The sequence below is a fragment of the Serinus canaria genome, chromosome 3, assembly GCF_022539315.1.
Source record: "Serinus canaria isolate serCan28SL12 chromosome 3, serCan2020, whole genome shotgun sequence".
Classification (NCBI taxonomy): Eukaryota; Metazoa; Chordata; class Aves; order Passeriformes; family Fringillidae; genus Serinus; species Serinus canaria.
Window position 1 is genome coordinate 737,973 of NC_066316.1, and position 24,786 is coordinate 762,758.

At 52.3% G+C, this 24,786-nt stretch overlaps 2 protein-coding genes across 7 annotated transcripts in view; one reads left to right on the plus strand and one right to left on the minus strand.

Annotated features, from left to right (window-relative positions):
- PAK5 (p21 (RAC1) activated kinase 5) overlaps positions 1-9,068 on the plus strand; it is an 82,385-nt gene extending 73,317 nt beyond the window's left edge. The window contains exons 6-9 of one of the 6 annotated variants that reach the window (XM_050972776.1): positions 1,353-1,479; positions 3,955-4,080; positions 6,409-6,543; positions 7,010-9,068. In XM_050972776.1, the coding sequence (XP_050828733.1) occupies positions 1,353-1,479; positions 3,955-4,080; positions 6,409-6,543; positions 7,010-7,165 (544 nt within the window). In that variant the 3' untranslated portion in view covers positions 7,166-9,068. Of the gene's footprint in view, positions 1-1,352; positions 1,480-3,954; positions 4,788-6,408; positions 6,544-7,009 lie in introns of those variants that run through there. The other 5 variants (XR_007777215.1, XR_007777214.1, XR_007777217.1 and 2 more) reach the window with 5 other exon arrangements.
- Positions 9,069-11,905: 2,837 nt separating this feature from the next.
- On the minus strand, positions 11,906-24,504 carry LAMP5 (lysosomal associated membrane protein family member 5). The gene is made up of 7 exons (XM_050973050.1): positions 24,416-24,504; positions 21,975-22,073; positions 21,524-21,696; positions 21,204-21,335; positions 21,026-21,131; positions 19,472-19,660; positions 11,906-13,044 (listed from the first exon to the last, which is right to left on the minus strand). Exons 2-7 carry the CDS (start codon positions 22,012-22,014, stop codon positions 12,866-12,868), a joined length of 819 nt encoding a protein of 272 aa, XP_050829007.1. The 5' UTR covers positions 22,015-22,073; positions 24,416-24,504; the 3' UTR covers positions 11,906-12,865.
- Positions 24,505-24,786: the final 282 nt, after the last annotated feature.

A 24,786-nucleotide genomic window follows, 5' to 3' on the forward strand; every position in this document is an offset into this window, starting at 1 on the left:
CCAGCACAAGAGCTGCAGTGTATGAACTGCTCTGCCTCTTCTGAGGGGAGACATTAGATTTTACAGCCCTCTTTACATCTGCTCTTTGCTCATCTGCTTCTGATGAGCTGGATAAAATGAGATAGGGAAGATGGATTCTTTATTTAATTTCTTCTTGAATGAAAGAAAATTAGAATTTCCACACCAAACCAGTGGCAGAATATTTAGAGGAGCAAGAACAAAAGCAAGGAATTATAAATTAGAAAATTTGTGTTCTCCCCTAGTTAAATGATGCTCTTAGGTCCTACCAAGAGTTATAACAGGTGTTTTATTTTGAGTGTGAGCCTACATGCTGAAATAAATCACAGTATTGCAAGTATTTGCCATACCATTAAAAGCTCTATCTTAGATGTTTCTGACAGAAGTTTGACAGCAAACAGATGTTCCCAGGACACCACTTCTTAAGAGCTGTCATCTATTTTTTAATTCAAAACAGTCTTTTCTTAATCTGCTGGGTGTTCCTTTTTACATTGCATGACCTTCCCTCAAAGATCCTGCTAAAATACTGCAAATGGCACACCAGTTAAAGCAGAAATCCCAGCAGGTGCTCTTCTGCTCGTGTAAAAGAGATGCTGGGGACATCAGGGATGGGACAGTGGCACCAGGGTGCCCAGCCCATCCCAGACATTGCACTGTAGCTGAGAGAAGGACCCCAGAATGGGGTTTGTCAGCTGCACACAGAAATGAGGACTCTTGTTTGTTTTTCTGCTGGAATACCCAGAATATTTTTATAGAAGGCATGAAAGTGCTCTCAAAGAGCTACAACCCAGGGCCTGATGTTTGCCTACACAATTGAGGGTGGTTTTCCTCATATTTATTCCACACCTGTTTCCATCCCAGTAGGAAGCTTGCTTGGCAAGCAGCGAGCTTACTGTAAAGAAGGCATTTCTGTTATTTCCAGAGGGAAATCTCTGTGCTTTCCCTGAGACCCCAGCACACGGCACACTGGGCATTGCAGTGCTGCAGGGCTGGCTGCACGGCTGGTCCCCAGCTCAGCTCCCCTCTGCTGCAGGGCTGGCTGCAGGGCTGGTCCCCAGCTCAGCTCCCCTCTGCTGCAGGGCTGGCTGCAGGGCTGGTCCCCAGCTCAGCTCCCCTCTGCTGCCAGGAGCAGGAGCAGAGGCGCTGCCAGGGGCAGATCTCCTGCTGGGGCTGAGCTCTGTGTGTGCTGTGCCTCCCCTGCCAGGCTGAGCTGTGTGTGTGCTGTGCCTCCCCTGCCAGGCTGAGCTGTGTGTGTGCCGTGCCTCCCTGCCAGGCTGAGCTGTGTGTGTGCCGTGCCTCCCTGCCAGGCTGAGCTGTGTGTGCCATCCTTGCAGGATGAACGAGGAGCAGATCGCCACGGTGTGCGTGTCCGTGCTGCGTGCCCTGTCCTACCTGCACCACCAGGGCGTCATCCACCGAGACATCAAGAGCGACTCCATCCTGCTCACCAGCGACGGCAGGGTGAGCCTGGGCTGAGGCACAGGAACAGGGGGGCACAGGACGGGCGGGGCACACAGGGACCGGAACGGGGCCCAGGACCAGTGGGTGTGACACACAGGGGACCTGTTAGAGGGTGTGAATAACTTGTGGGAGAGCTGAATCCAAGAAACAAGGCCTGGCCTCACTGGTGGTTGGCATCTGTGCTGCAGGCAGAGTCCTTGGGAAGGGATTGGAGCCTCAGAGGCAGTGGCAGAGGAAGCTAGGCAGTAAGGGTGATGATCAGTGATGGGAGATCTCTCTTTGGACTGCACCACTCTTACCCTAATGCCTTTCAAAAACACTTCCTTTTTACCACACTTAGTTATCATTTCCTCTGTACATGTGCTCTGCTTCCCCAGGCTAGCTGGGAGGCCAGCAGCAATCTATGCAAATAGGAAATAATCTGCATTGCTGCTGAAACCCTCCCCAGGTGGTAGGAGTAGCTTTCACACTTGCAAGATGCTTGATAAAACCTGTCCTACACCTCCATGTACGTTACCTGCTGTGCCTTTGTGTTGTTAATGAGCAGGGGGAGAAGGGGACAGAATGCTGCACATGGCTTGCTCACTAAACAAAATGTGGTTTGCACACACAAAAAAATTAAAGGTTGCTCCACTGGCCTTACACACCTGTCTAAGGCAAGACCTGAGGGTTGGACTGAGCCCAAGAGCTTTGGTTTGGAAGCAGATCCAGACCTTCCCCTTCCACAGGTGAAGCTCTTGGCTTCCCAGGCCTGGTCTGAGTCCCTGGCCAAAGGCTGGCCTGTCCAATTTGATGCCCACTCACCAAGGGAGAGGGATTTTCTTCCTGCAGCAGCCACAGGCTGCTCCTCCTAATCCTGTCAAGGAAAGACAATCCCACGTGTGTAGGAGTTGTTCAGTTGTGATTTCAGTTCATGTTGCTGGAATAACATCTGATCTGTGCTCGGGATCTGCATACAGTGCCTCATTATACTCATTACTCCAGCCCTTATTATCTGCATTGCAGATTTCTTCATGGCTGTGTTGTGCAATTATCTTTTTTTAGAAAATCCTCATCTTTTATGTACTCCAATGAGCAATAGATATGCAAAACCTCTTGTGCTCCTACAAAAGAAGATTGGGCTCTGCTTCCAAAATATGCATTATTTCTTCCATTCTTCATCCTGTAAACTGAAAAACACATTTAGCGTGGAGCACTTGGCTATTATTGGCTTTGTTTTAGAAATACCAGCAATCATTTCATAATTCTGTTAAAAATAATATCCGTAACTTTTAAAAAAAGTAATGTCTGTGCTGAATCCAAAAGCAAACAAGTGAGTGCTGACAGTAAGTCTACCCAAGGCAGGGATTTATGCAGCTTTTCACTCCAGTTGTCCTGGGGCTGTTTGGGCTCCCTCTGTATCCCAGACACGGAGTACTTGATGGGATACACAGCCTGGGCACCTGGGCCGTGGGTCACCATTGATGGAGGTTAGGAGAATGTCCAGGGAAAGCCCTTGGAGAGCATCCAGGCCTCCTAGTAAGTACTTGGAGGGGTAAAAAAAAAAAAAGATTTGGCCTTAAGGATCCTAAGCTGTTTCTGGAAGGGGGTGATGCTGCCAACCCTCAGACCAGCTTGTTGTGGAATTTTCACCTTGGCATTGTACAGTGACAGAGGGGGGAGGTGATAATTTTCCATCATTTTTGTTGTTAAAAAAAAGCAGTCATAAAAGTGAGAGCCAGGCACATGATGCAGCAGGAGCTGCTCTCCGGAGTGCTTGTGTATCCCATAATTTCTATTTCAGGTCACTGCCACAGCTGCTCAAGGACAGTTCTGACTCCCGAGCTGCCAGGCAAAGGGAGCAGGTTCACTCTTTGGCAAGGAGTCTCGTTCCCTTCCCTGCCTCCTCCAGCTTTGCTCTCCTGCTGCCTAAAGATGGCAGCTCCTTCAGGGCCAGCCCACAGTGGGAGCTCCTGGGCCTGGCAGACCTTTGGAAGGGGTTTTATTTCCTGTGGGTGATGAAGAGGCGTGGGGTGAATGTCACTTGTTTCCCACATTTTCTGGCAAACCCAGAGGTTGTACGAACTGGCAGGAACCACAGGGTGGGTGGGTGTCACTTGGAATACCTGTATCACTGGATATCACGTGTATAACTACAAGCATGGGGGTTCTGTTTGGAATATTTTGTTTCCTTTTATTTGTAAGTGTTACAAGCCATCCAGCACCTCCACATCCTTTGCTGGTGGAGAGGCAATGGGCTGTGACAGATGACATCAGGAATGAGCACCAGTGCCACTGTGCTACATCTCCCCTCCATTTTAATGAGCTGTGTGTTCCCCAGGCTGGGCTCCCATCCCCAGCCCCTCCTGCGGAGCTGGGCTGCTCTCCTGTCCCAGGAAAGCACTGCAGCTCCATCCCTGGGGCTGCAGCTGGAGCTGTGCCTTGGAGGCCTTTCTCCTGTTACTCAGGAGGGGCTTTTACTTCTTCTTTTCACAGATAAAACTGTCTGACTTCGGCTTCTGTGCCCAAGTGTCAAAGGAGGTCCCCAGGAGGAAGTCCCTGGTTGGGACACCCTATTGGATGGCACCAGAGGTGATATCCCGCCTGCCCTACGGCACTGAGGTGAGCACAGGGCCACTGCAGAGGGCATTCCCAGCTCCCTGGGCACTGAGGTGAGCACAGGGCCACTCCAGAGGGCATTCCCAGCTCCCTGGGCACTGAGGTGAGCACAGGGCCACTGCAGAGGGCATTCCCAGCTCCCTGGGCACTGAGGTGAGCACAGGCCACTGCAGAGGGCATTCCCAGCTCCCTGGGCACTGAGGTGAGCACAGGCCACTGCAGAGGGCATTCCCAGCTCCCTGGGCACTGAGGTGAGCACAGGGCCACTCCAGAGGGCATTCCCAGCTCCCTGGGCACTGAGGTGAGCACAGGGCCACTGCAGAGGGCATTCCCAGCTCCCTGGGCACTGAGGTGAGCACAGGGCCACTCCAGAGGGCATTCCCAGCTCCCTGGGCACTGAGGTGAGCACAGGGCCACTGCAGAGGGCATTCCCAGCTCCCTGGGCACTGAGGTGAGCACAGGGCCACTGCAGAGGGCATTCCCAGCTCCCTGGGCACTGAGGTGAGCACAGGGCCACTGCAGAGGGCATGTCCCAGGAGGGGATAGCCCAAGTCCCTACAGCAGCCAGGTGGGCACAGCAGGAGGGCTGTCCCAGCCCCGTGGAGCTGTGTCAGAGCTGTGCAGGTCAGGAACATTTGCAGAGCTGTGCTAAATAGCAGTGATGACGTTTGCCCCAGAGTGCAGCAGCGTGCCTGGTTTGGAAGTGTCTCCCCAGGATGAGGTTATTAAATAATAACTCCATGCAGCACTCTCAGCAGTGCAGTGCTGCAGCAAAGGGAGGTGCCCTCCTTTGCACACTGTGGCAGGTATTTAACACCAAGCCTGCGGGCTGGAGCTGCAGTCACAGGTGTGCAGTGCTGCCTGTGCCAAAGCAGCAGCCACCTCACACAGCAGCCCCTCCTGCCCAGCCCGGTGCCACCAGTGTGTGACAGAGGCACTCTGCTTCCATCCTGCCACTGCCCCTGCGGAGGAGTGCCAGGGAAGCACGGCCAGCTGGGTGGGCTGCACTGCCACCCTCTGTGGGAGGTCTGCTCTCCATCCACACGGGCTCATTCCTTGCAGTCATTGCTGTCCTCAGCTGGGACACGGGGGTGGGAAAAGCCCCTCTGTGGGAGCTGTTTCAGGCACTGCCAGATGTTCTGGGACAGGCAAGGCACTCGTTCTTACTGGAAGCCTTCAGAGGAGCCCAGCGAGGAGGGGGCCCGGGGCTCTGCAGTGCCACAGCCCGTGCACAGCAGCTGTGAGTCAGGCACTCCTGCCCCCAGCCGGGAACAGCAATCCCTGTGCCCGGCTCAGCCGTGACAGTGACGGTGACAGTGACACACCCTGCCCTGCGGGGACACAGCTGCTGCAGAGCCCGGCCCGGCCAGCCAGCAGAGCCAGCACACGGTATGTCACACCCAGCCTCACTACACATACCTGCACAGAACACAGACATCTACACATACTGATGGACACAGGGAAGGGAGCTGAGCTGAGCAAGAGCTGCTCCATCCTCACACTGCTCTGGCACGGCTCTGAGAGCACCCTGCAGGCACTGCTCTCCGCCCAGGATCTGTGCTGTTGGAGAAGACATTCCAGAGATAGTAGCAGCAACTATTATTAGCCCATTAATAGCTTAGGGGGATTATAAAGTGGCTGAACTTAGGGCTGCATTACGTTTCCCCACCAGAAGGGAAAGGGGAAAAAAAGGGATTTAAGCTAAAGGATAGTGTTGGCAAAAGAGCAAAAGCAGAATGAACTGGCCCTGGCAGTATTTGGGTTGGCAAATGACAGGAATTACAGTCATCAGAGGACTGGGACTCTGGAGCAGCTCTGCAGCAGGCCAGGACTAAGAAAATAAAAAGAAAAAAAAGGTTTTTTTGAGCTGGAGCTGAATCACTTTCCAAAGGTGTTACATAATGTGCTACCTGTGCTGGCTGTAAACAAGCCTGGCTGCAGTGAGTGCTTGCATTTGCCTTGGGCTCTGGAATGGAGTTCCCACAGCCTTTAAGCTCCAGGGGAATAGAGAAAGTGATTGCACAGCAGCTGCAGGGGTGGGGCGGCGTTCGGTGGGTGCAGGTCAGTGCAGCTGGAATGCAGGGCAGCAGGACACGGCCTCTCCAAGGCATGGAGCTTCCAGGGGGCAGCACCTCAGGCAGCCTCAGAGCCTGGTTGTGAGCCCCTGCTGGTGTGGTCTGTGCAGCCCTCCCTGCTGGAAGGAAAGTCACGGCTGGCTGGGTAAGAACAAAAGATGGATGGCGCTGGTGCTGGCTGGGCCGGCAGCAGCAGGAGCCCGGGCTGAGCCTGCTGTGCCAGCAGTGCCCCTGAGCCCTCCCTGCCTTGTTGCAGGTGGACATCTGGTCCCTGGGCATCATGGTGATCGAGATGATCGACGGGGAGCCGCCGTACTTCAACGAGCCGCCGCTGCAGGCCATGCGCCGCATCCGGGACAACCTCCCGCCCCGCGTGAAGGACACGCACAAGGTCAGCCTTCCCTGGCACAGGGCCTGGCACAGGGCCCCTGCAGGCACACCCTGCCCACCCCAGCCCTCACTCACACCTCCAAGGGGCCCCTGGAGCGGTGGGTGCCACACAGGGCTCCTGTGGGGAGGAGGAGAGGCCGAAGCCGTCGGTCACGGCCTGGTGTGTGCCTGACCCTGGCACTGCTTTTGCAGCCAGTGGTGGCAAAGGGAGCTGGGCACAGCCCCAGGCTCCCCGTGCTTCCCACCCTGCCCGAGGACCAGAGCAGCTCAGCTCACCGCCGTGCTGCGGGTGGGTTGGTACATCCATGTGAGGCACCCAAGCCTTTGGGCACCTCCCAGTTTGGGGTGTTCCCATCAGACCTGAGCCCTCAGCCTGTTCTGTATCCCAGTGACACCCAAACAGCAGCCATGACCCACAGCCCTTCCACTCAGCACAGCACAGCCCTAATGCCAGTGTGGTGTTCCAGGTCTCCTCCGTCCTGCGGGGCTTCCTGGACTCGATGCTGGTGCGGGAGCCCTCGCAGAGAGCCACGGCCCAGGAGCTGCTGAGACACCCCTTCCTGAAGCTGGCTGGGCCCCCCTCGTGCATCGTGCCCCTGATGAGGCAGCACAGGCACCGCTGAAGGGCCACCCTTGGGCAAGGGGCAGTGCAGAGCCTGGCTCCTGGCGTGCGGGACCCGCAGGCAGGGAGAGGAGGAGGAGGAGGAGGAGGAGGAGAGCAGCCCTGAGGAAAGGCCGTGTGTACAGAGATGCCCAGAGAGCAGGCAGTGCTCCCTGCTCCCGCTGTGCCAGGACAGGAGCAGGCCGGGCATCGGCCGGGCAGGGCACACCCAGTGCCAGCCCGGAGCCAAACAGCTGAGCTTGCCCACGGCTGCGGCACTTCTGGCTCAGAAGAACACTTTTCTGACAAACAAAGCACTTTTTATCTCGGCCAGAGCAGCGCAATGTATTTTGCAAGAAGTTTGTAATTTTCTGTACAGTCCGTTTTGATAACTTGCAGTACTTTGTCCCGTTCCTGTTGTGTTAGTTCAGTAATAAGTGTTACTTAGAGAATTTGAGAAGATGAAGTTTCCTACTTTTTTTAACCCTTTTGAAAACAGGAGAAAAAAAAGAAAAAAAAGAAAAAAAAAAAAAAGAAACCACAGCCACTTTTAGAGGAAGTTGTAAGGTTTTGCAGAGTTCCCATGGGTGAGGAGGGGGCTCATCCCGCCCTCACAGCACTGGAAGAGCCCAGGATGGCTGGCAGTGGTGGGAGTGCCTGGCATGGGGCACTCAGTGACAGAGGCAGCCCCAGCCCTGCTCAGGCTGTCCCCTTCCCCCAACCCTGGCCAGCCTTGGCCCGAGGCCTCCCGGGCTGGGCTGACCCCTCTCTTCCCGTGCCACCACAGCGGCCTCCGTGCCTGCTGCCACGCTCTGGCAGGGGAGGGGGAGCAGGAGCTGCTCCTGCCAGCCCAGAGGGAGCCCCAGAGCTCAGGCAGAGCCCTGGCAGGGGAGGGGATGGGTTGGGATGTCCTGCAGAGAGGAGGAGTCGTGCTGCTGTCTAGACCTTTCTGAATGTTGATGCAACAGTTGACTACTGCAGTACAATTCTGTGTTATTTGTTGGATGACTTTGCATGTTAACTGTAGGCCTAAATAGATTTGCCTTTAAAATTTTTAGAAGTGCTTCATAATTATTTCGATGAGAAACTAATTTTATTTATTAACGATTAGTTGTTTTTAATTCTGTGTAATACAAAAGCCATGTTTTTCAAGTTGTTTTTTTTCTTACTGACCTCATTTTATGGTATCTTTAAGAACCACAAAGCCAACTTTGTGAAAACACAGTTTCTTTCTTATTATAAAATTTCATAGTTAATAAATTAATTGTTATTTATTGTAGTAAATTATAACCAAACATCTAAACCTGGCAGGAGCTGTTGCTTAAAGATCTTCCTCTGGGAGAAAAGAGTTGCCAATAGTAAAGAAGCTCCTTTAGTTCTGCCCTTAAAGAATATTTGGAGGGAGAGAAGCAATTAAAAAAAGAAAAAAAAAAAAGCAGATGAGGATGACCTGGAGCATGGAAGAGCTGTTCTTACATCAGTGTCTTATCCCCAGTGCTCTCTCTCCCCAGCCCTGTTTGCACATTTGAAGAAGACACTGAAGAAAATGTTTGGCTCCCGGAGCCCACCCAGCAGGGAGCACCCCCAGCCTCCCAGGGCTCTCTTTTGTAGTCTTGACAACTCAGGAAACCAGGCTGCACCAGTCCAGGCAACGGCACAACTTAATACTAGCTACAAAATTACCTTTTTTAACCATCTTTGAATAAAAAAGGGGGTCGGGGGGAGTTTTTTCTTCAATATTCAGCACATTTTACGCTGTACAAGGGAAGAATTTTCTGCAACTTTCTTACCATTAGATACTTTAAGCAGTGTTCATTGAGTTTACTGAGAGTTTTGTCGATTTCAAAGGGTTTTTTTGTGAACACCAGCTACTGGTGAAACAAATGCACATGCAAGTTAAATAAATTCATTACTAAACACTTTAAGTTTCAGTGTGGTTTTTTTTCCCGTGCCTTTTTTCTACTTTATAGATCTGACTCAGTCCCACAGTACTGGGCCAAGCAGATAACAAAGAAAAAAAGTGTTCTTATAATATATATATATATAAACATATTATTATTATATATATCTATAGTGTTATTTTATATATATAACACAGAAAAAAGTGTTCTTATGATATATATAAACACACAAGATACACGTGTATGATACACATACATATATATAAATAGTGATTTATGGAGCTGCCCCAAGTGATTTCTAAGTGTCAGTGCATTTGCACCTTCCTTTCTCTATGCCCTAAACAATCCTTTCTTTCTTTGCCTTGCACCTCCCCAGTTTTTAGCTCCCAGCAGCACCAGGCAGCTGATGAATCTACAATGTTACAGGTGACTATTGCTTTTGGTTCCTGACATCAGGAAATACTTCAAAATACATTGAGAAAATGTCATGCCATCACCTAAAACCAAGCAAGGATGTGAAGAGCACCCGTTCACTCAGAAGCTGAGGCTGATATTCCAGTGAAATGAATCCCACCTGTCACTAGGGAATGGTGGCTGTTTGAGGTCACAGTTCTAAAACTGCTCCCAAATAGTCCTCACCGTGGTAGCAGAGGCCAGGCCAATTACTGGCTAGGTCAGCCCCCTCCTCAGCAATACATCAATAATTTATAATTAAAGTTCTAATCACAAGTACTCCGTAAGTCATTAGCAGCTGCTTTAGTAAGTGCCTAATTATTACAGGTCCTTGCAGAGCTCAGTTGGGTGATAAGGTGTATTTATCCACCTTCTACTGCTGTGTTCATAAACATCTAGAAAGCAAAGCTTTCAATTTGCAGCTCACCCATAAAAAGCCATCAATAAATACAAAATTAAATCACAACAAAGTGCTGCCATCCTGAAGATGCTGCTGCAGTTTGACAGGCAAGAGGGAAGTTGGATGTAATCTCTCTCATAAATAATTCTTCATAAATAGACTTGAAAAGCTTAAAGCAATGGAGAATTCAGATCAATTTTAGTAAATGTGAACAAAAGGATGGGGAGAATGAGAAGATTTAGAAGGTTTTCACCCAAAAGCTTAAATAACTTTTTTCTTCAACCAAGATACATCAGTCTGGGACAAAAACTGTCACTGACATGAAATTATTGTTTCTTTTTCCTTTCTTCCCCAAAAAGCAAAAACATTTCAGTTTAACCAAAGAAATATTTTCTGTCAGTTCAGAAAATCAAGAAATTAATTCTTGCATTCCTGGAACCGTGTTCCTAAAGCTTACAGACACACCCCCTGAAGGGGATGCCAGGTGCTTCCTAAGGGAAACCCTCATCTGCCAGGAGAAGCAGCAGAAGCCCTTCAAGGAGGCACAGGAGCAGCATCAGCTTTGGGGGGTTTGTCCCCATCCAATGGCCACTGCCACCACCTCAGGGCTCTGGGGTCAGGCAGGGCCAGTCCCTGTGAGTGCCCTGACAGGGTCAGTGCAGGGTGCATGACAGGCAGGTCACAGTCAGCCTTTTCCCATCTGAAATCCACACAGATGTTTGGGAGCAGCTCCCTGTTACAGCAGGCAGGTGGTGCTCACAGGAGAAGGCACAGCAAGGGACTGCCAGCAGCAGCAGCTGCACCTGGACAGGGCACAGCCTCCCCCCAGAGCAGCCTGGCCACGGTGTCCCCAGCCAGCAGCCACAGCCAAGGCCCAGCTCCTGCTGCCCTCAGCAGCTCCATGGGAGCTCCCCAAGTCCCCCTTCCCAGGGAGGAGGGCAGCCAGGTGGGACTGGGATGGCTCCAGGTGGGGGCACTCTCCCATCTCCCCCACAGCCCCTGCCAGAAGGGCCTCTCCAGGAGACAAAGGGCAGTGCAGGGGCTCCTCTGGCATCTGCAGCTCAGCTGTTGGCTTCCTTTTTGGATTGGATTATTCTTTGGGAGGTCGCAGTGGCAGATGTGCCAGGCTGATGGGAGCTGGCTGGGAGAGCCTGCCTGGCCCCAGGGCAGACAAGGGTGAGGAGAACAAAGCTCCTCTCTATTAAGGATGAACCTTTAATCCTTTTATTCACCCTCCTGCTACCCCTGGCTTTTTCTAACTGCCTCTAAAAGAACCTTTTCTTTTTTAATTACCAGCTTATTGTAGGCAGTGGCACTTGGTCAGTCTAAAGCTCACCCAGGACCCTTTCAGTGCAGTTCTAAAGGAAAAGGGCAAAGCCACAATCATTGTTAGTGCCATAATTTTGCTTTTTGCATCCAAATGAGAAAACAGCTGAGCATAACACAGAAATGAGAGCAGGAACGAGGCAGGACTAATGGAAGGCTCATGCTGCATCCACCTTCATCAAAAAGCCCATACATTTTAGAGGAGATACAGCACTAAAGAACAGCTAAGTTTCTTCTCTTACCTGTTTCCAACACTGAGATTGCTATTTTTGATTGAGTTTTAAGCTGAAAGAAAACAATCAAGAAAACAATTTAGGGTGTGCTTTCCACACCCTAAATTGACACAAGGCCTGGACTAACTCCTGCTGAGTTAACACTGGAGCCAGGTGGAGCCAGAGGGCTCAGTGGGACATGGACTAAACCAGAATAAAACACATCACTACCCACACAACACATAGGAAAAACACCCAAAAGATAGAAGAGAATTAGGGACAACCAACAAATCACAGAACACTGAACCACCACTGTGTCTTCACCAAGGCATTTGCAGCACAACCACTGCTGGAAATAAATCCTACATGTGCCATCCACTCAGATGATGCATTTGGGTTCTGATTCCATTGGTACCGTGGAGTGAGCACAAAGCATTACTTCATTTCAAATTAAGAAGGCAAATCAAGCATTCTCTATGTACATGTTTTAATTAATTTTAAAAATCGTCTACATTTAAGGAGAGATTTCAAGGGTTCCCTTACATTTTTTCTGTTACATTAGATTATACCTGAATAATCTGCATAGTAACTTTAACAATACTGTTTTCTTTTTCTCTTTTTTTTTTTGTTTTGTTGTGAAAATTATCAGTTGCAGGTAGCAATGTAACATCTCAACCACAATCACAATACGTGCAGGATGCCCAGCCAGAAGCATTTCTCAGTTGACTTGCAGTAGCACGGCACTTTATAATTTGTGTATCAATACTTTTTTCTTTTTTTTTTTCTAAGTTTACTTCAGATGTGGCTCAAGAAGCAAAAACAAACTTTCTTCACCCAGTCTCAGGTGTGGGGTCAGCTCCACAGCTGTGATCTGCTCCACTGGAGTTACTGACCTTGAATTTATTTTTTTTTCCCCAAAGCACACCTGCATTTGCCTCCATGCTTTTCTTAACATGGGTGCAAACTTGGGGATGTGGTTTGAGTCCCTTCATCAGAGGGCCTGAATGAGCCCTGTGCAATGGCTGTCTCCCAGCCCTGCTTCCTGCATGGACAGGAACGTGGAGGGCTGAACGCTCCAAAGGCGATGCAGGGGGAAGTAAGAATCTCTTGGGATGGGAAAAAGGGAAAAAATAAACAAAACAAGAGAGCTAATTGTGCTCCCAGTGTGAAACTCTGAAGCATTTCTGTTTCCAGATGATCAGCCCAGCTGCTTAAAGGAGGTATTCAAACCACCTACAGACACCTCAGACACTGGCTCTCCTTACAGAGGCTGTGTTAAAGCCAAGCCTTAGCCTGAGTGTCTCCATGAAATACCCAGGAGTAGGTGCTGTGAATACCATCCCTTGCCCCCCAGAACCTTTCCTCACCCACAGAAAAAAGTGCTTTTGCTTTTTCTACCTGATCAGTGCTCGGCTTGCTCGGTGCTGCTCCTACCCCATGTGTTTGTACTGAGATCTGTCCCGGGGGATCTGCACCTGGCTGGCTGTCAGCTTGTGGTGGATGTGGTAGATGCCAAGGGTGACCACGATCACCAGCCCCAGGATCAGCCCCAGGATCAGGGGCAGCGTTTCCTCCAGCTGCTCCTGCTGGTCCACTGGGCACTTGTGCTCTGCAGGGGAAGGAAGAGTGGAAAAGGGACATGGCTGAGACTCTGCAGGGGAAGGAAGAGGGGAAAGGGACATGGCTGAGACTCTGCAGGGGAAGGAAGAGGGAAAAGGGATGTGGCTGAGACTCTGCAGGGGAAGGAAGAGGGAAAAGGGACATGGCTGAGACTCTGCAGGGGAAGGAAGAGGGGAAAGGGACATGGCTGAGACTCTGCAGGGGAAGGAAGAGGGAAAAGGGACATGGCTGAGACTCTGCAGGGGAAGGAAGAGGGAAAAGAGGGGGAAGAGGGACATGGCTGAGATGCTGTGAGCTGTGGCTCCCCGGTCATGGCTCCACACAGGACAGAGCAGCCGCAGCTGCCTGCAGAGCCCCAGGGAGAAAATCAATTGCTTGGAGCAGAGTGGAATCACTCACAATGCAGGGAGAGGCTACATCTATCAAAGCAGCCCACGCACTGGAAAAACACTTCCATGCCCATAAGCTCAGCCCTCTCTGCCACACACTGATGGCCTTGTTGGGAATGGGGCAGCCAAAGCCTGAGGTTCCTGCGTGCCCCAAGAGCTGCTTTGTTTATTCAGGCAGAATTGGAGAGGCCTCAGCATCAGTAAGGCTTGAATTCTGCACCAGACTCACCCGGCACATCACCCAGAGATTCCCCCTCTAGCTGCAAATTGGCAGAGGTCTAACAGCACTGCTGCCCCTCTCTGTGAGCTCCCCAGGGACAGGGCTCCAGCCCTGGCAGAGCCCACACGTGTGTGTCTGTGTCAAACAGCACCCCAGCACCCCACACTGTCCACCTAATACATCAAAGGAGCAGCAGAAGCAATGTGAGTCCTGCCAGTGTTCCCATCTCTGGCTGATGGGTCTCTGCCACAGCCTGATAAACCACTAGAAAATAGTGATACAATGGGAAAATACTTTTCTGTTGAGCTTGGAAAGGCCACTAAGGTCAGGAAACATGGTACACTGGTAATCCTGGCTCAGCTCCCTTACACTTCCAGAGTTTACTGCAGGCCAGGGGGACAGGATCATGATGCACATTTTTCCCTACAGGATTGTTGCTTCTCCATGCTGATGGACAGGCAGGGCTGAGATGGGGCTGTCAGGCTAAAAAGAAGAAAAAATGCCAGTTCTGGGGGGGGGAAAAAAAAGGGTACGTGATACAGGAAGGACAATTCTCTGTCTTCATTGTATTAGAAATGTGCTGAAAACAATGACAACTTTAAGGGGGGGAAAGGGAAAATAGAAAAGCTGTGTGTTAGATGAACAAATACAAAGGGCACCACCAATTCCCCCCTTGCTAAAGACTGTCCAGATGGGTCCCCCGGGCAGCTGATTGCAGAGATCTGCAATAACCACAAAGAGCAAACGCTCCACAAATCTAACAGCTTGTGGTAAAGAGCAGGAGAAACCCAGAGAGCCCCAGGCCCAGGCAGGAGGTGACAGCAGGGACCCATCTCCAGCAGTGCTGGCACCTCCAGGAGCTCCACCATGTCCTGGAGTGCAGTCTCCTGCCAGCGATGGCATCAGGAAACATTTCAAGCTGTAAATGAGGTAAAACAAAAAAAAAAAAAAAAAAAAAAAGCAAAAGTGGAATGTTATCTACCACACAAGAATGTCCTTTTCAGTTCCAGTTGCTCACTGTTTCACCAGAGGAGTGATTAATCACCAGGACTGTGGCACAGGCGACTCAGCAATTGCTGCAATGCAGGGGTTTTGTTTGTTTGTAGTAAGGAAAATGGGGGGAAGAAATCTTGATGATTACTTAGCTCCCAAAATTGGGTTTCTAGTGCTCTGTGGAACTGTTCCCAGTTTAGGAGGCTAAGGCCTGAGCAGCTCACAGGGACACAAGCCCAGGCTGAGCTGACTGCAGGAAAAGGCACTCACGGGGCAGTGCTGTGGGGCCAGGGCTGCTCTGACCCCACTCCCCACAGGTACAAAGCAGCACCGTTCCCACGGGAAGGATCCAAGCTCCAGGAGCTCCTGTGCACCCCCCACATGGCTGCAGGCAGGCTGTGCTGAGGTGCCAATCAGCACCAGATCACTCTGGCTGGACACTGATTTTTGCTTGGGAAGTGGCTTAGCAGAAACCCAAGAGAAGGTGGAAAGAAAGCTGCTGGAAACCCAGCTGAGAGGATTCCCTGTGCTCAAACACACACCAGGTTTTCCTTGCCCCTTTCCCCAAACAGGAACGCTCCAGGAGAACAGGCTGGATGTGGGGGGCTGCAGCCAGTGGAGAAGGCAGAGCTAAAAGCACCAGTGCAGAAAACAGACCCAGCTCTAAAGCACCCACTTGTAACATTTGAATTCCACCAAAGCAAACCGGCTGCAGGGCACAAAACACACCAGAGGACACGGCCAGAGATCCACGGTCCACAGAAAGCCATGGCTGTGTTTAAGGGTCTGTGTCACAACTCAAAAAGGTGTCAGCTCCTGCAAGCAACCAAGGAAGAGTTCTTTATCCTGACACTATTTTAAAGAGTATTAAAATAAAATAAATAGAAAGCCAGCAGGAAGGGGGGGAAAAAAGCACCAAGCAAAGCTGTCGGTCTCCAGCAGCACAGCCCCAAACCCAGCTGGACCCAGTGCACCTCCCTGGGCAGAGCAGCTGCCTCTGCCCTGCCCACACCTGCTCCTCACCAGAAACATCCATTTTCTCCTTTTGGAGCAGACCACCAAAGCCTGGGCTCTTTGGAGGCTGCAGGGGAAGGGGAATGGGGGGATCCAGTAGGCACTGGGAAGAGCAAAGCACAAACACATCTGCAGCAGAAGTGAGGCTCTCTGGGTGCTCACTGCTAGGAGGGTTAATTCTCTATTTTAACATTAATATCATGTTAATCCACATAATTTTACTACAAATAAAAATACTTTCACGTTTATAACAAGGTACCTTAACATTTAAACAGCCTTTTTCACCCCAGGAATTCAAATGAAGCGTTTTTCACCCCAAGAATTCCTTTTTCACCCCAGGAATTCAAATGAAGCGTTTTTCACCCCAAGAATTCAAGGCAAAGGCATTGAGGTCCTCAACACAGCAGGAAGGCAGGTGGGCAGCAGGTATCATTCCTGCTCCATCAGCACAGGAAAAGGCAAAGGGGGAACAGGAGGAGAGAAGGGTTTGCATCAAGTCCATGGCAGACAAATTTGAATGTTCAACCCCCTCAAGTATGGGTAGGCTGATGCTTGACAAATGGAGAACCAATGCACTGGGAGCAGCTATGATTTCAAAAATAACGACCCTGCAGGAAAGCAGCCCTTTCTGTCAAAATTTCCCCAGTATTTTGCTCCAGGTCACAGGATCTCAGCATTTCCCAAATTACTGGGGCTCACCCTCAGTCCAGGGAAGCAAGAAGGTCCCTGGCAATAAGGAGGAAGTTCAGGTGATGCTGGGAGCCCTGCTGCACCCCTTTGGCAGGGTGCTGTCACCCCCAGTCCCTGCCCCGTGCAACAGCCACTGCAGAGGGATCCAAAGGAGGTGTTCAGTCGGGTGCATTCCTCACTGCTCCTTTGTGCTGTGCCTCCTCCCAGGCTCACAGACTGCCACGGTTTCTATGGTGAGCGCTCGCCCAACTCCAGTAGGGGCTGTGAAACCACCTGAGAGCCCTTTCCCCCCCTTCCAGAATCCTCCTGCAGAGCACACACGGCAAACAGCCCGGCCAAAGGCACAGCGCCCTCCCGCAGGCACCGCGCCGGCCCCAGCATCAGCGCAGGGATCGTCCCGGGGGAAAAACAGCCCAGCTGTGTCCAGCATGCCAAGGTCTCGAGGTTTTGAGATGGGAGGTTGTAAGTAAACACTTAAGAAAGAAGGACCAGGTGCCTTTTAAAAAGTGGCTGCATATCTTGGAGCAAAGGACTCTTGAGAAAATGTGGCCCTCAAGTGGGAGGTCACAGCTCCCTCTGAGCCACCCCAGGATCCCAGTCCCTGATCATCAGCTCTTGTATCCCTTGGTGTTACTATTTTTCATCATATGGCTTTATATTCGAATTTTTAGATATAAAATCAAAAGACCTGGCACTTTCTCTGGGGTTCTTCCATCAGTTTAAATTTTTTCCCACCCTCTTGATCCAGCTCTTATTTCACTCATCTTCTAAGCTGAAAAATGTACACACACTTTCCCTATTATAAAAAATAAATTAGCAAAGCCTGATTGAAAAAAAACTTCTGCTGCTTCTCTATTGAAAAATAAAACTGTAAATAAATAAATGTGGATTTGTGAAGGTTGGAAGCAGTGTCTCAGAAAAAAAAAAAAAAAAACAAAACTCTAGCACATGAACTTAAGCATTCAAATAAAACAAAGACAGTCCAATCATTCCCTACAAGCTTTTTAACCTATCCCTGCCTGACAGTGTCAGGACTAATGAAGAAACCTTTCCCCCATTTCTTTGTGGAAAAAGGGGCCCAACCCTCCTGTGTCTTGGTTATTCTTCTGCTCTAGCAGGTCTCTTTCTCTACTCCAAAATATTTTAAAATGTTCTGTAGCTTGTTCATAATTAATAGGAATTTTACCTAATGGGAAATTAATGAAGCAAAAAGGAGAAGGCTAATTACTGTAATTTGAGATTGGCAGTGGTTCTCAGAGCCCACGAAGGATGCTGCTCTGCCATGTGTGTGCCGAGGACGAGCTGGGCTGGAGGGAACGTGGTGCTGGGAGAGCAGCAGCACCCTGGACAGAGCTCCACTGATAAATCACCTCCCAGCACCCCTGACCACCCCTGCAGGTGCTTCTGCTGCTCAACTTCCAGTGGCATTCAACAAAAAAGGAGTGTAATTAAATAATGAGAGCAACAACTACAGAAAACCCCACTGAGCTTGACAAAGAGAGAAGCCATACTGTCCTCCAGAGGTGGAATTCCCTCTGTGTGTTAAAGATTGCTAAAGCAACATCATGTCTTTGTGTGCTGGAAATGAGAAAAGCCCACCAAACTACAGCAACAAAAGAGAAAACAAAATAGAAACAAATGTGCTGCCTGACAGGAATGAGCATATCATGAAAACAGCAGGTAGATTCCTTTGGCAGTGAGCCCCGAGTTGGTTGTTTTAACTGGGAGCTCTAAGACTTCATGGGTTTGGGGGAGACACAGCCTTGCATATTTTAAACACGCTGTTCTCAGCCCCCAAGGTCTGCCCAGCCCAACCCAGAGTGCAGGAATCCTGGATCCACACGAGGAAAAAGAAGTAAAGCTGCACCAACCAAAAAAATTACAGCAAACTGTTAAGTTCTACTTTTTTCTCCCTGTAAATCTAAGAAAAATGTGCTACTACTTTGATACAAAAACACCCTGCCCACGGATAAAACCTACTCAGTATTACACTGGCCTTGCTGTGAGTAATTCAGGCAGGCAGAGCTCTGCCAGCACATGCAGCAGCACGAATTTACAACATCAGTGAGAGGATGGCAATCATGAGTGCAACCACTCAGCTCTGCAGTCAGTGCTGGGCTTTCATTGTGTTCCAAAACATCTCCCACTTGCAAAATAATGAAGCTCCACGTTTGTAATGCTAGGCTTGAATACCACCATTTCTAACTCATTATTAAAAGAGTTGGCCATTACACATTTTGTTTGTACCTGGTTACAATAACGGGCTTAACTAATTATAGTGCTAAGGCAGCACTATGGAATGGGACTGGTCTGCCCTAATCCAGGTATGACTACACTGCCTCATTCAGCCTGATGGGAAAGCCAAGGGGGAGCCAGGGAGGAGGAGCACCATGGGTTCCTTGGGATAAAGGAACCTGAGACTGCAGGAATCCTGTCCCATGGCAGCATTGCTGCAGGCTCCAGTACAACCCTTTGATACAAAGAGCATATTTTAACTCAGGTTTTCCAACCCTTTGATACAAAGAGCATATTTTAACTCAGGTTTTCCTTTCTCCAGCACAGATGTTAAGGAATCCCAGAAGCAGAACAGCATCCTGTGTGTTTGGTGCTCGAGGAGCCTCACTGAGGTCCCTGTTACGCTTCCTTCCCCCTCACAATGGGCATCAATCAAACTGGAGCCAGGAACGTGCACTCCCAGCAAACCCTGCCTCTGCAGCCCCAAGCTTCCCCAGTCTGCAGCAGCCCTAAGGAGCCCCTGGAGCCTGCTGAAGCATTTTTGTGTGGCAGGAGACACCTCAGCCTTGCAGGGCTCCCCAGGGATGCTGCATTGGGGCTTGCTGGCAATCTGGCTCTATAAGCACTTAGGGAAGCCAACATACATACAACGATAGCCCGTGTTTTGGCAGCTGGGCTGAATTTGTAAAGCCTTTTGGGGGGCCACAGAAGCAAGGAATGGGACTGCAGGGAGCACTGATAACAGGCTGAAGTGAGGGGAAGGTGGCCCTGGAAAAGGTGGGACCCAAATTCCTTCAGCAGGTTGCAACATCGCCAAAGGCCGTGACAGCATCAGCACCTCGGGGATGCAGGACGTGCCTCTGCCTGCTCCTTACCTTCACTGAAGACAAAATCCGCGGGGATGTCGAAGGGCTGGAGCCGCACTTCCGACAGCAGGAGCTGCACGGACTTCTGGTGGTCGCTGGAGACGAGGGAGATGGTCTGCTGTGCCTGGCACTCGTAGGACCGCCCGGCAGGGGTCACCAGGGCCGAGAGCCGGTGCGAGCTGGCCGTGTGCTTCCCGGCTGGCCAGGGGACACACACGGGTCAGGCCCGGCCCCGAGGGGCCTCGGGAACAGAGGCAGAGAACCGAACGCGGGCGTGACACGGCCGGGGCGCAATGCGGCAGCAGCGTCCTGCTGCTCCGGAGTGTCCTCCCGGGGTGGGACCCGGCTTTTGTGGGACACCCACACAGCCAGGGCAGCTCCCACACCGGGATGGGCTCCCGCAAGCGGGACCGCAGCTCCAGCAGCTCCACAAAGCGCAGAGCTGGCCCTGCTGCCGCCAGCTCCGCTCCTGTCACAGCGCCTGGAGCCCTAACGTGAAACGGTTCCGTTCCCAGGCACTCAGGGTGCAGCCCGGCACTGCGGCTGGGCTCCCACATTTGGCAAACACCCATTCCTGAGGCTACACTTGGGCTCTGAATCCAGGTGGGAAGGAGCGGCGCCATCGGGGACCGCCCCGCAAAGCAAGGCAGGCCACAAAGCCCTTCCTGAAAATACAACGGGACCGTTTCACCCAAGTACGAATTAGAGAACATGTTTTCCCATCACACCGAGCTTGTTTTGCAAGCCGAGGCCGACTGCGGCTGAGCCAGGTGGAATGAGGGGTATCTTCCACCTCCCGCTCTTCTGCAGCCCTTTGTTCCCCTCCAGCAGCACAAAAAGGCAATCAGTGCTTCACACGGACAGGGGCTGATGCGGCACGGCCAGCTCCGCGCTTTGGGGACTCAAACAGTGGGAAAAAGAGCCCCAAAACCTGCATGTCTTATGGCAACAACTCTAAACGCCCTAGTCACTGGAGTTGGAAAATCCTGAGGGAGAACTATTTGCAAGTGACAGTATTTCATTTTTCAATTCAAGACAACACATTTCTGAGCCGAAATGAAATAAAAACAAAATGAAAGCCAAAAGAATGGAAACCCAGCGAGAAAAGAGGAGGCTGCTGGGTGCGGAGGTGTGCAGGGGTATGATACTAATGTCAATCTCAGGTATCTTTGGGGAACTGCTGCTTTTCCACCTATTCAACCATCATCAGGATTAACCTCAAAAACAATCTCCCCACAGGAAAGGAGATAGGCTTTTCCAGCCCAGGTGTCTCCCTGTTCCACCCCTCGGGTCCCACAGGACAGCGCAGCAAACCGGCAGAGCTGGGCTCTCCCTCCCCCGGCAACTGCGGTGATTAAAAACAAGGGGAAAAAAAAAACAAAACCCAGCGGAGAAAAAAAATACTAAAACATGCGGTTTAAACCCGGCAGCTAGTCCCGTCTTCGTCGGGAGGATTTGGTGTTTCCTTTTCCCGTAAGCTACATTTAGGAGCAGCCCGCGGAGCGCTCCCCGCCCTCGCCCGCCCGCCGGGATCTCCCTTAATCCCCGAGCCCGGGCGCTTACGGCTGACGGCATCCTTGAAGTAGGTGCGCTCGGAGGTGTCGTAGGTGAACAGGATCCGGCTGAGCTTCCAGGACGCCTCCGGGCCCCGGGACGTGTTGTGCCCCTCCTGCCGAGACAAGGCCGGTCAGGACCCCGCGGAGCCACGGCGCCCCCGGCCCGGCTCCCGGGGAGCCCGTACCTTCAGGAAGGAGAGTTTGAGGGTGTACGCTTGGTCCAGCCAGGAGAGCTCCAGCTCCGACTCGTTCGTGCCGCACTTGCCCTTCATCTCGGCGCCCCGCGACAGCGGAATATCGGCTTGCTCCGTGATCAGCTGTAAAAGGGAGCGGGGCTCAGCGGGGCGACCCCCGAATCCCCCCCTCCTGCCCCGGCTGAAAATCCTGGGAGGGAATAAAGGACTTTCCGAAAGTACCGGCAGATGTGTGCGTGTGTGTGTGCCCTGCCATCCCCGGTTCTGCTGGAGCCCCGGATCCCCCCGGGCCGCCCCCGGCCCCCACTCACATCCACATAATTGCTGGCCCACACGTCGTAGGGGACGATGAACTTGGCGGCGAATTCGGCCATGAGACACGTCGTCCGGTTTTCCCGCACCACGAAGATGTCCTTCTCGGGGTTAGGGGAGAGCCCGGAGAGGTTTTCAACTTCTTGCTCGGCGGCCAGGCGAGCCGCGGCGTCTGCGGGCACAGCGGGGTTGAGCGCCGGCAGCCCCGGGCCCGGCGCCCCGAGCCTCTGCCGCTCACCTTAACACCCCCCGCCACCCCCGAGCCCGCTGGAGCAAACTACTCTATCGCGACGGGGCGTTCCTGTCGCGACAGAGCAGGTGAGGCGATGTGGCAGTCGGTGGCGGTGATGCGAGACCGGTGCCGTGACAGCGCCGAGCCCGTCAGCGCCAGCGGCTGCCTGCCTGGTCGCGACAGGGCTCCGTGTCGCGACTCGCCACCCAGGTACTCACGCAAGATGAAAAGCAGCCCCGGGAGACGCCCCCCGGCCATTCTCCGCGCTCGGTCCCGGCGTGGCAGCGGTGGCTGCAGCTGCTCCTCCGAAAGGTCCGCTCCGGAGAAAAGAAAAAAAAAAAATTAAAAACAAAAAGGAGGGGGGGAAAAAGCCGCACACCTCCTTCCTCGGGAGCCTCACAGGCTGCAAAAGCACTCTGCTGCGGAGTGGCGGGGAGGAGGGACGGGGAAAGTGTGTGGGTGTGCGGGGAGGAGGAGGAGGAGGGGAGATGCCGGCGGAGCTGATGGAGCGCCCACGCCGAGGGACGGGGCGTACGCGCAGCCGGGCGGGGAGGAGGGAAGAAGGGATTCCCCCCCTCCGGCGCCGGGCCCCGCCGCAGCCGCGGAGGGGCTGCCGGGGATCCCCGCGGGGAGCTCGGGCCGCCCGACGCGCGGCTGGAGCGGAGCCGGGCTCACCCCGAGCGCTCCCCGCTGTCCCGGCGCTGGGAGCGGGGCCGGGAACCCCTCGCCCCGGGGTTGTGTCTGCGATCCCTGCCGGAGAGGCCGGCGGGATGGAGGAGGGGATACCTATTCCTGTGCCGGCTGCTCACAGAGCGTCACTAATTTTGTGAAGGCGAACAGCTGCTCCGCGTGTTAATTTAGGAAGAAACGTGCAGTTATTTTTGTGCGGCAAGGTCGGAAGCAAAGCCGCATCCTTCTGTGAACGGCTATCGGCACACCTGAGCTCTAAGATGTCACAAACCCCATCGCGCACCGTAACATAAAACCCAACAGCCCGAGAAGGTGCTTTAAAACAGAAACAACACGGCCCGTGCAGGAGTTTTTGGGGGGGACAAGCAGGAGGTGCGCCTCGGAGGTGGGACAGGTGCCAGCTGAGCCTGGGCACTCAGGGTTTTGTCTCTGGCCGGGTCAAAGGTGCGAGACAGCGAGGCCCGGCGCTGAGCGGAGAGGGGGCTGCGGGCCGGGGAGAGAGCTCGGGGGGCTGCCCGCCCCCTGCCCTGCCGGCTCCGGGCCCCTCAACTCCGAGCCACCGCAGCGCCTTCCCTCCCTCGCTGCCAGCCGGGCCAGGGGCGGCGCTGGCCCCCGGCAGGAGCGGGCGATGCCAGCCCGGAGCGCCCGGCCGCGCCGCCGCTCCGTGCGGGGGAAGCGCGGCGGCTCCCGTGCTGCCACGGTGAAATATTTCTTCCCCCCTCTCACCGGGACCTTTTTTCTGGAGCTTTGACGCGCTGCCACTCTTGCCCCAGGACCAGGAGCACTTCCAAATATTTACGATTTACAGCGACACCAGTCCCAGGAGCAGCGGGGATGAAGGGCCCTACACTGAGGATGTATTTTTGGTAAAAAGCCAAAGGGACAGCAGCGATCCGGAGTGATAGCATTACTGGATTCACTACCAACCCACATTTTTAGTTCAGGAAAAGGCATCTGGAGGAAACGGTCCAAGGTTTTGCAAAGCAAGACATTGCAAGGTGAGTTTTGATTGTGGGCAGCTGCCCTTTCTCTGCCAGGGCACACATGTCCAGAGAGGGGCTTTCTTGCTGGGAAATGGTTTTTTTAAACAATAAATACTGATACTAAAGGAACTTTTTTTTTTAAAACTATAATATTGAAATTTCTTTTCTGCTTTCTGTAGATATTAAAAATATTCTGACCATTTCCTTCTCTCTCTCCTGCTTCACAATAAAAAGCCATTCCTGCACACCCCCAAATACAGTCAGACCTGTGTCAGTTGTACAGGATTAGCCTATGGGTAATAATTTCAGGGGATTATATAAAGGGAAAAATATTTAATCTTCTAGAAAATATAATCTTTGACTGTAACAATCTGTATTTCTGTGGTGATTTTAGTGCCTGGCTTCCTCAGGTCCTACACTGATGAACTCAGTGTTTGCCTACCCTTTATTTCCTTCTCTACTCCACTATTTAATTTCCTGCCTTTTTGAGGTTTCTAGGTAGATTTTAAGGCCCAGAATACACGATTCTGAGCAGCCACCCCTGCATCCAGCCTGTGCAGGAGGGTCCAGGGAGCAGCTGGGAGAGAGCAGCTGTGCTGGATGCAGGGGCAAGGCTGCCCCACAGCCCAGAACTGTGCTCCCCCAGCTGCACAGCACAACAAAGCCTTCAGCTCCAGGGACGATTGCCACTTCCAGCCTGCAAGCTGCCTTCATCCTGCTCTCCATGGCAAATAAAAGGGAAAGGCCTAAGGTCCTAGCACCAAGCAACCCCCATAACACAGAGCAGAAAGGTCTCATGTGAGAGAGCCAGGGCAGCACCAGCCACCCTGAAATGCTGTGACTAGGGACAGTTTATGGTCCCAGACTGGGCCCCCTGAAACCAGCCCTGCCACCTGCCCTTACCCCCAGCTCTGGAGGCCACCTGGGTATCTCTGAAGGCTGAATCCCCCTTGCTGCCCCCAATGACCAGACATAAGAGCTCTTACCAGCCTGCTCGAAGGGAGCACAGAGCACGGGGACAGCCAGGCTGCAGCGCTGGGACCACTACTGACACGGCCAGCAGGAACAGGGCTTTACATCCCATCGGGTTTGCCACTTGCAGCTGGTTTCACAGGCAGCACCTGAGGGTGATTTGGGGTGATTTCTTAACTACATGCAGGTGGTACAGGGGTTAAATAGGCCCCCACCTGGAAACAATCACCTTAACGACCAACGCCCAAAGTCCTGCGAGTGAAAGAATAGCAGGCGGCCTGGGGGTCAGGACCCTCCCCATCATAGCTGAGCTGAATTTATCTGAAGCGATTCAGAGAGGGAAAATCTGCCACTTCCCTCCATGAAATCTGACTGAAGTGGAATC

Bases quoted from the DNA above. Each gene is read 5' to 3' on its own strand.
- LAMP5 (XM_050973050.1), bottom strand. From the start codon at position 22,014: ATGGCCGGGGGGCGTCTCCCGGGGCTGCTTTTCATCTTGC. The intron at 21,132-21,203 runs GTACGGGCTCCC...TTGTCTCGGCAG, and splicing joins TCAAACTCTCCTTCCTGAAG to GAGGGGCACAACACGTCCCG. The intron at 13,045-19,471 runs GTAAGGAGCAGG...CTTCCCCTGCAG, and splicing joins GGATTTTGTCTTCAGTGAAG to AGCACAAGTGCCCAGTGGAC.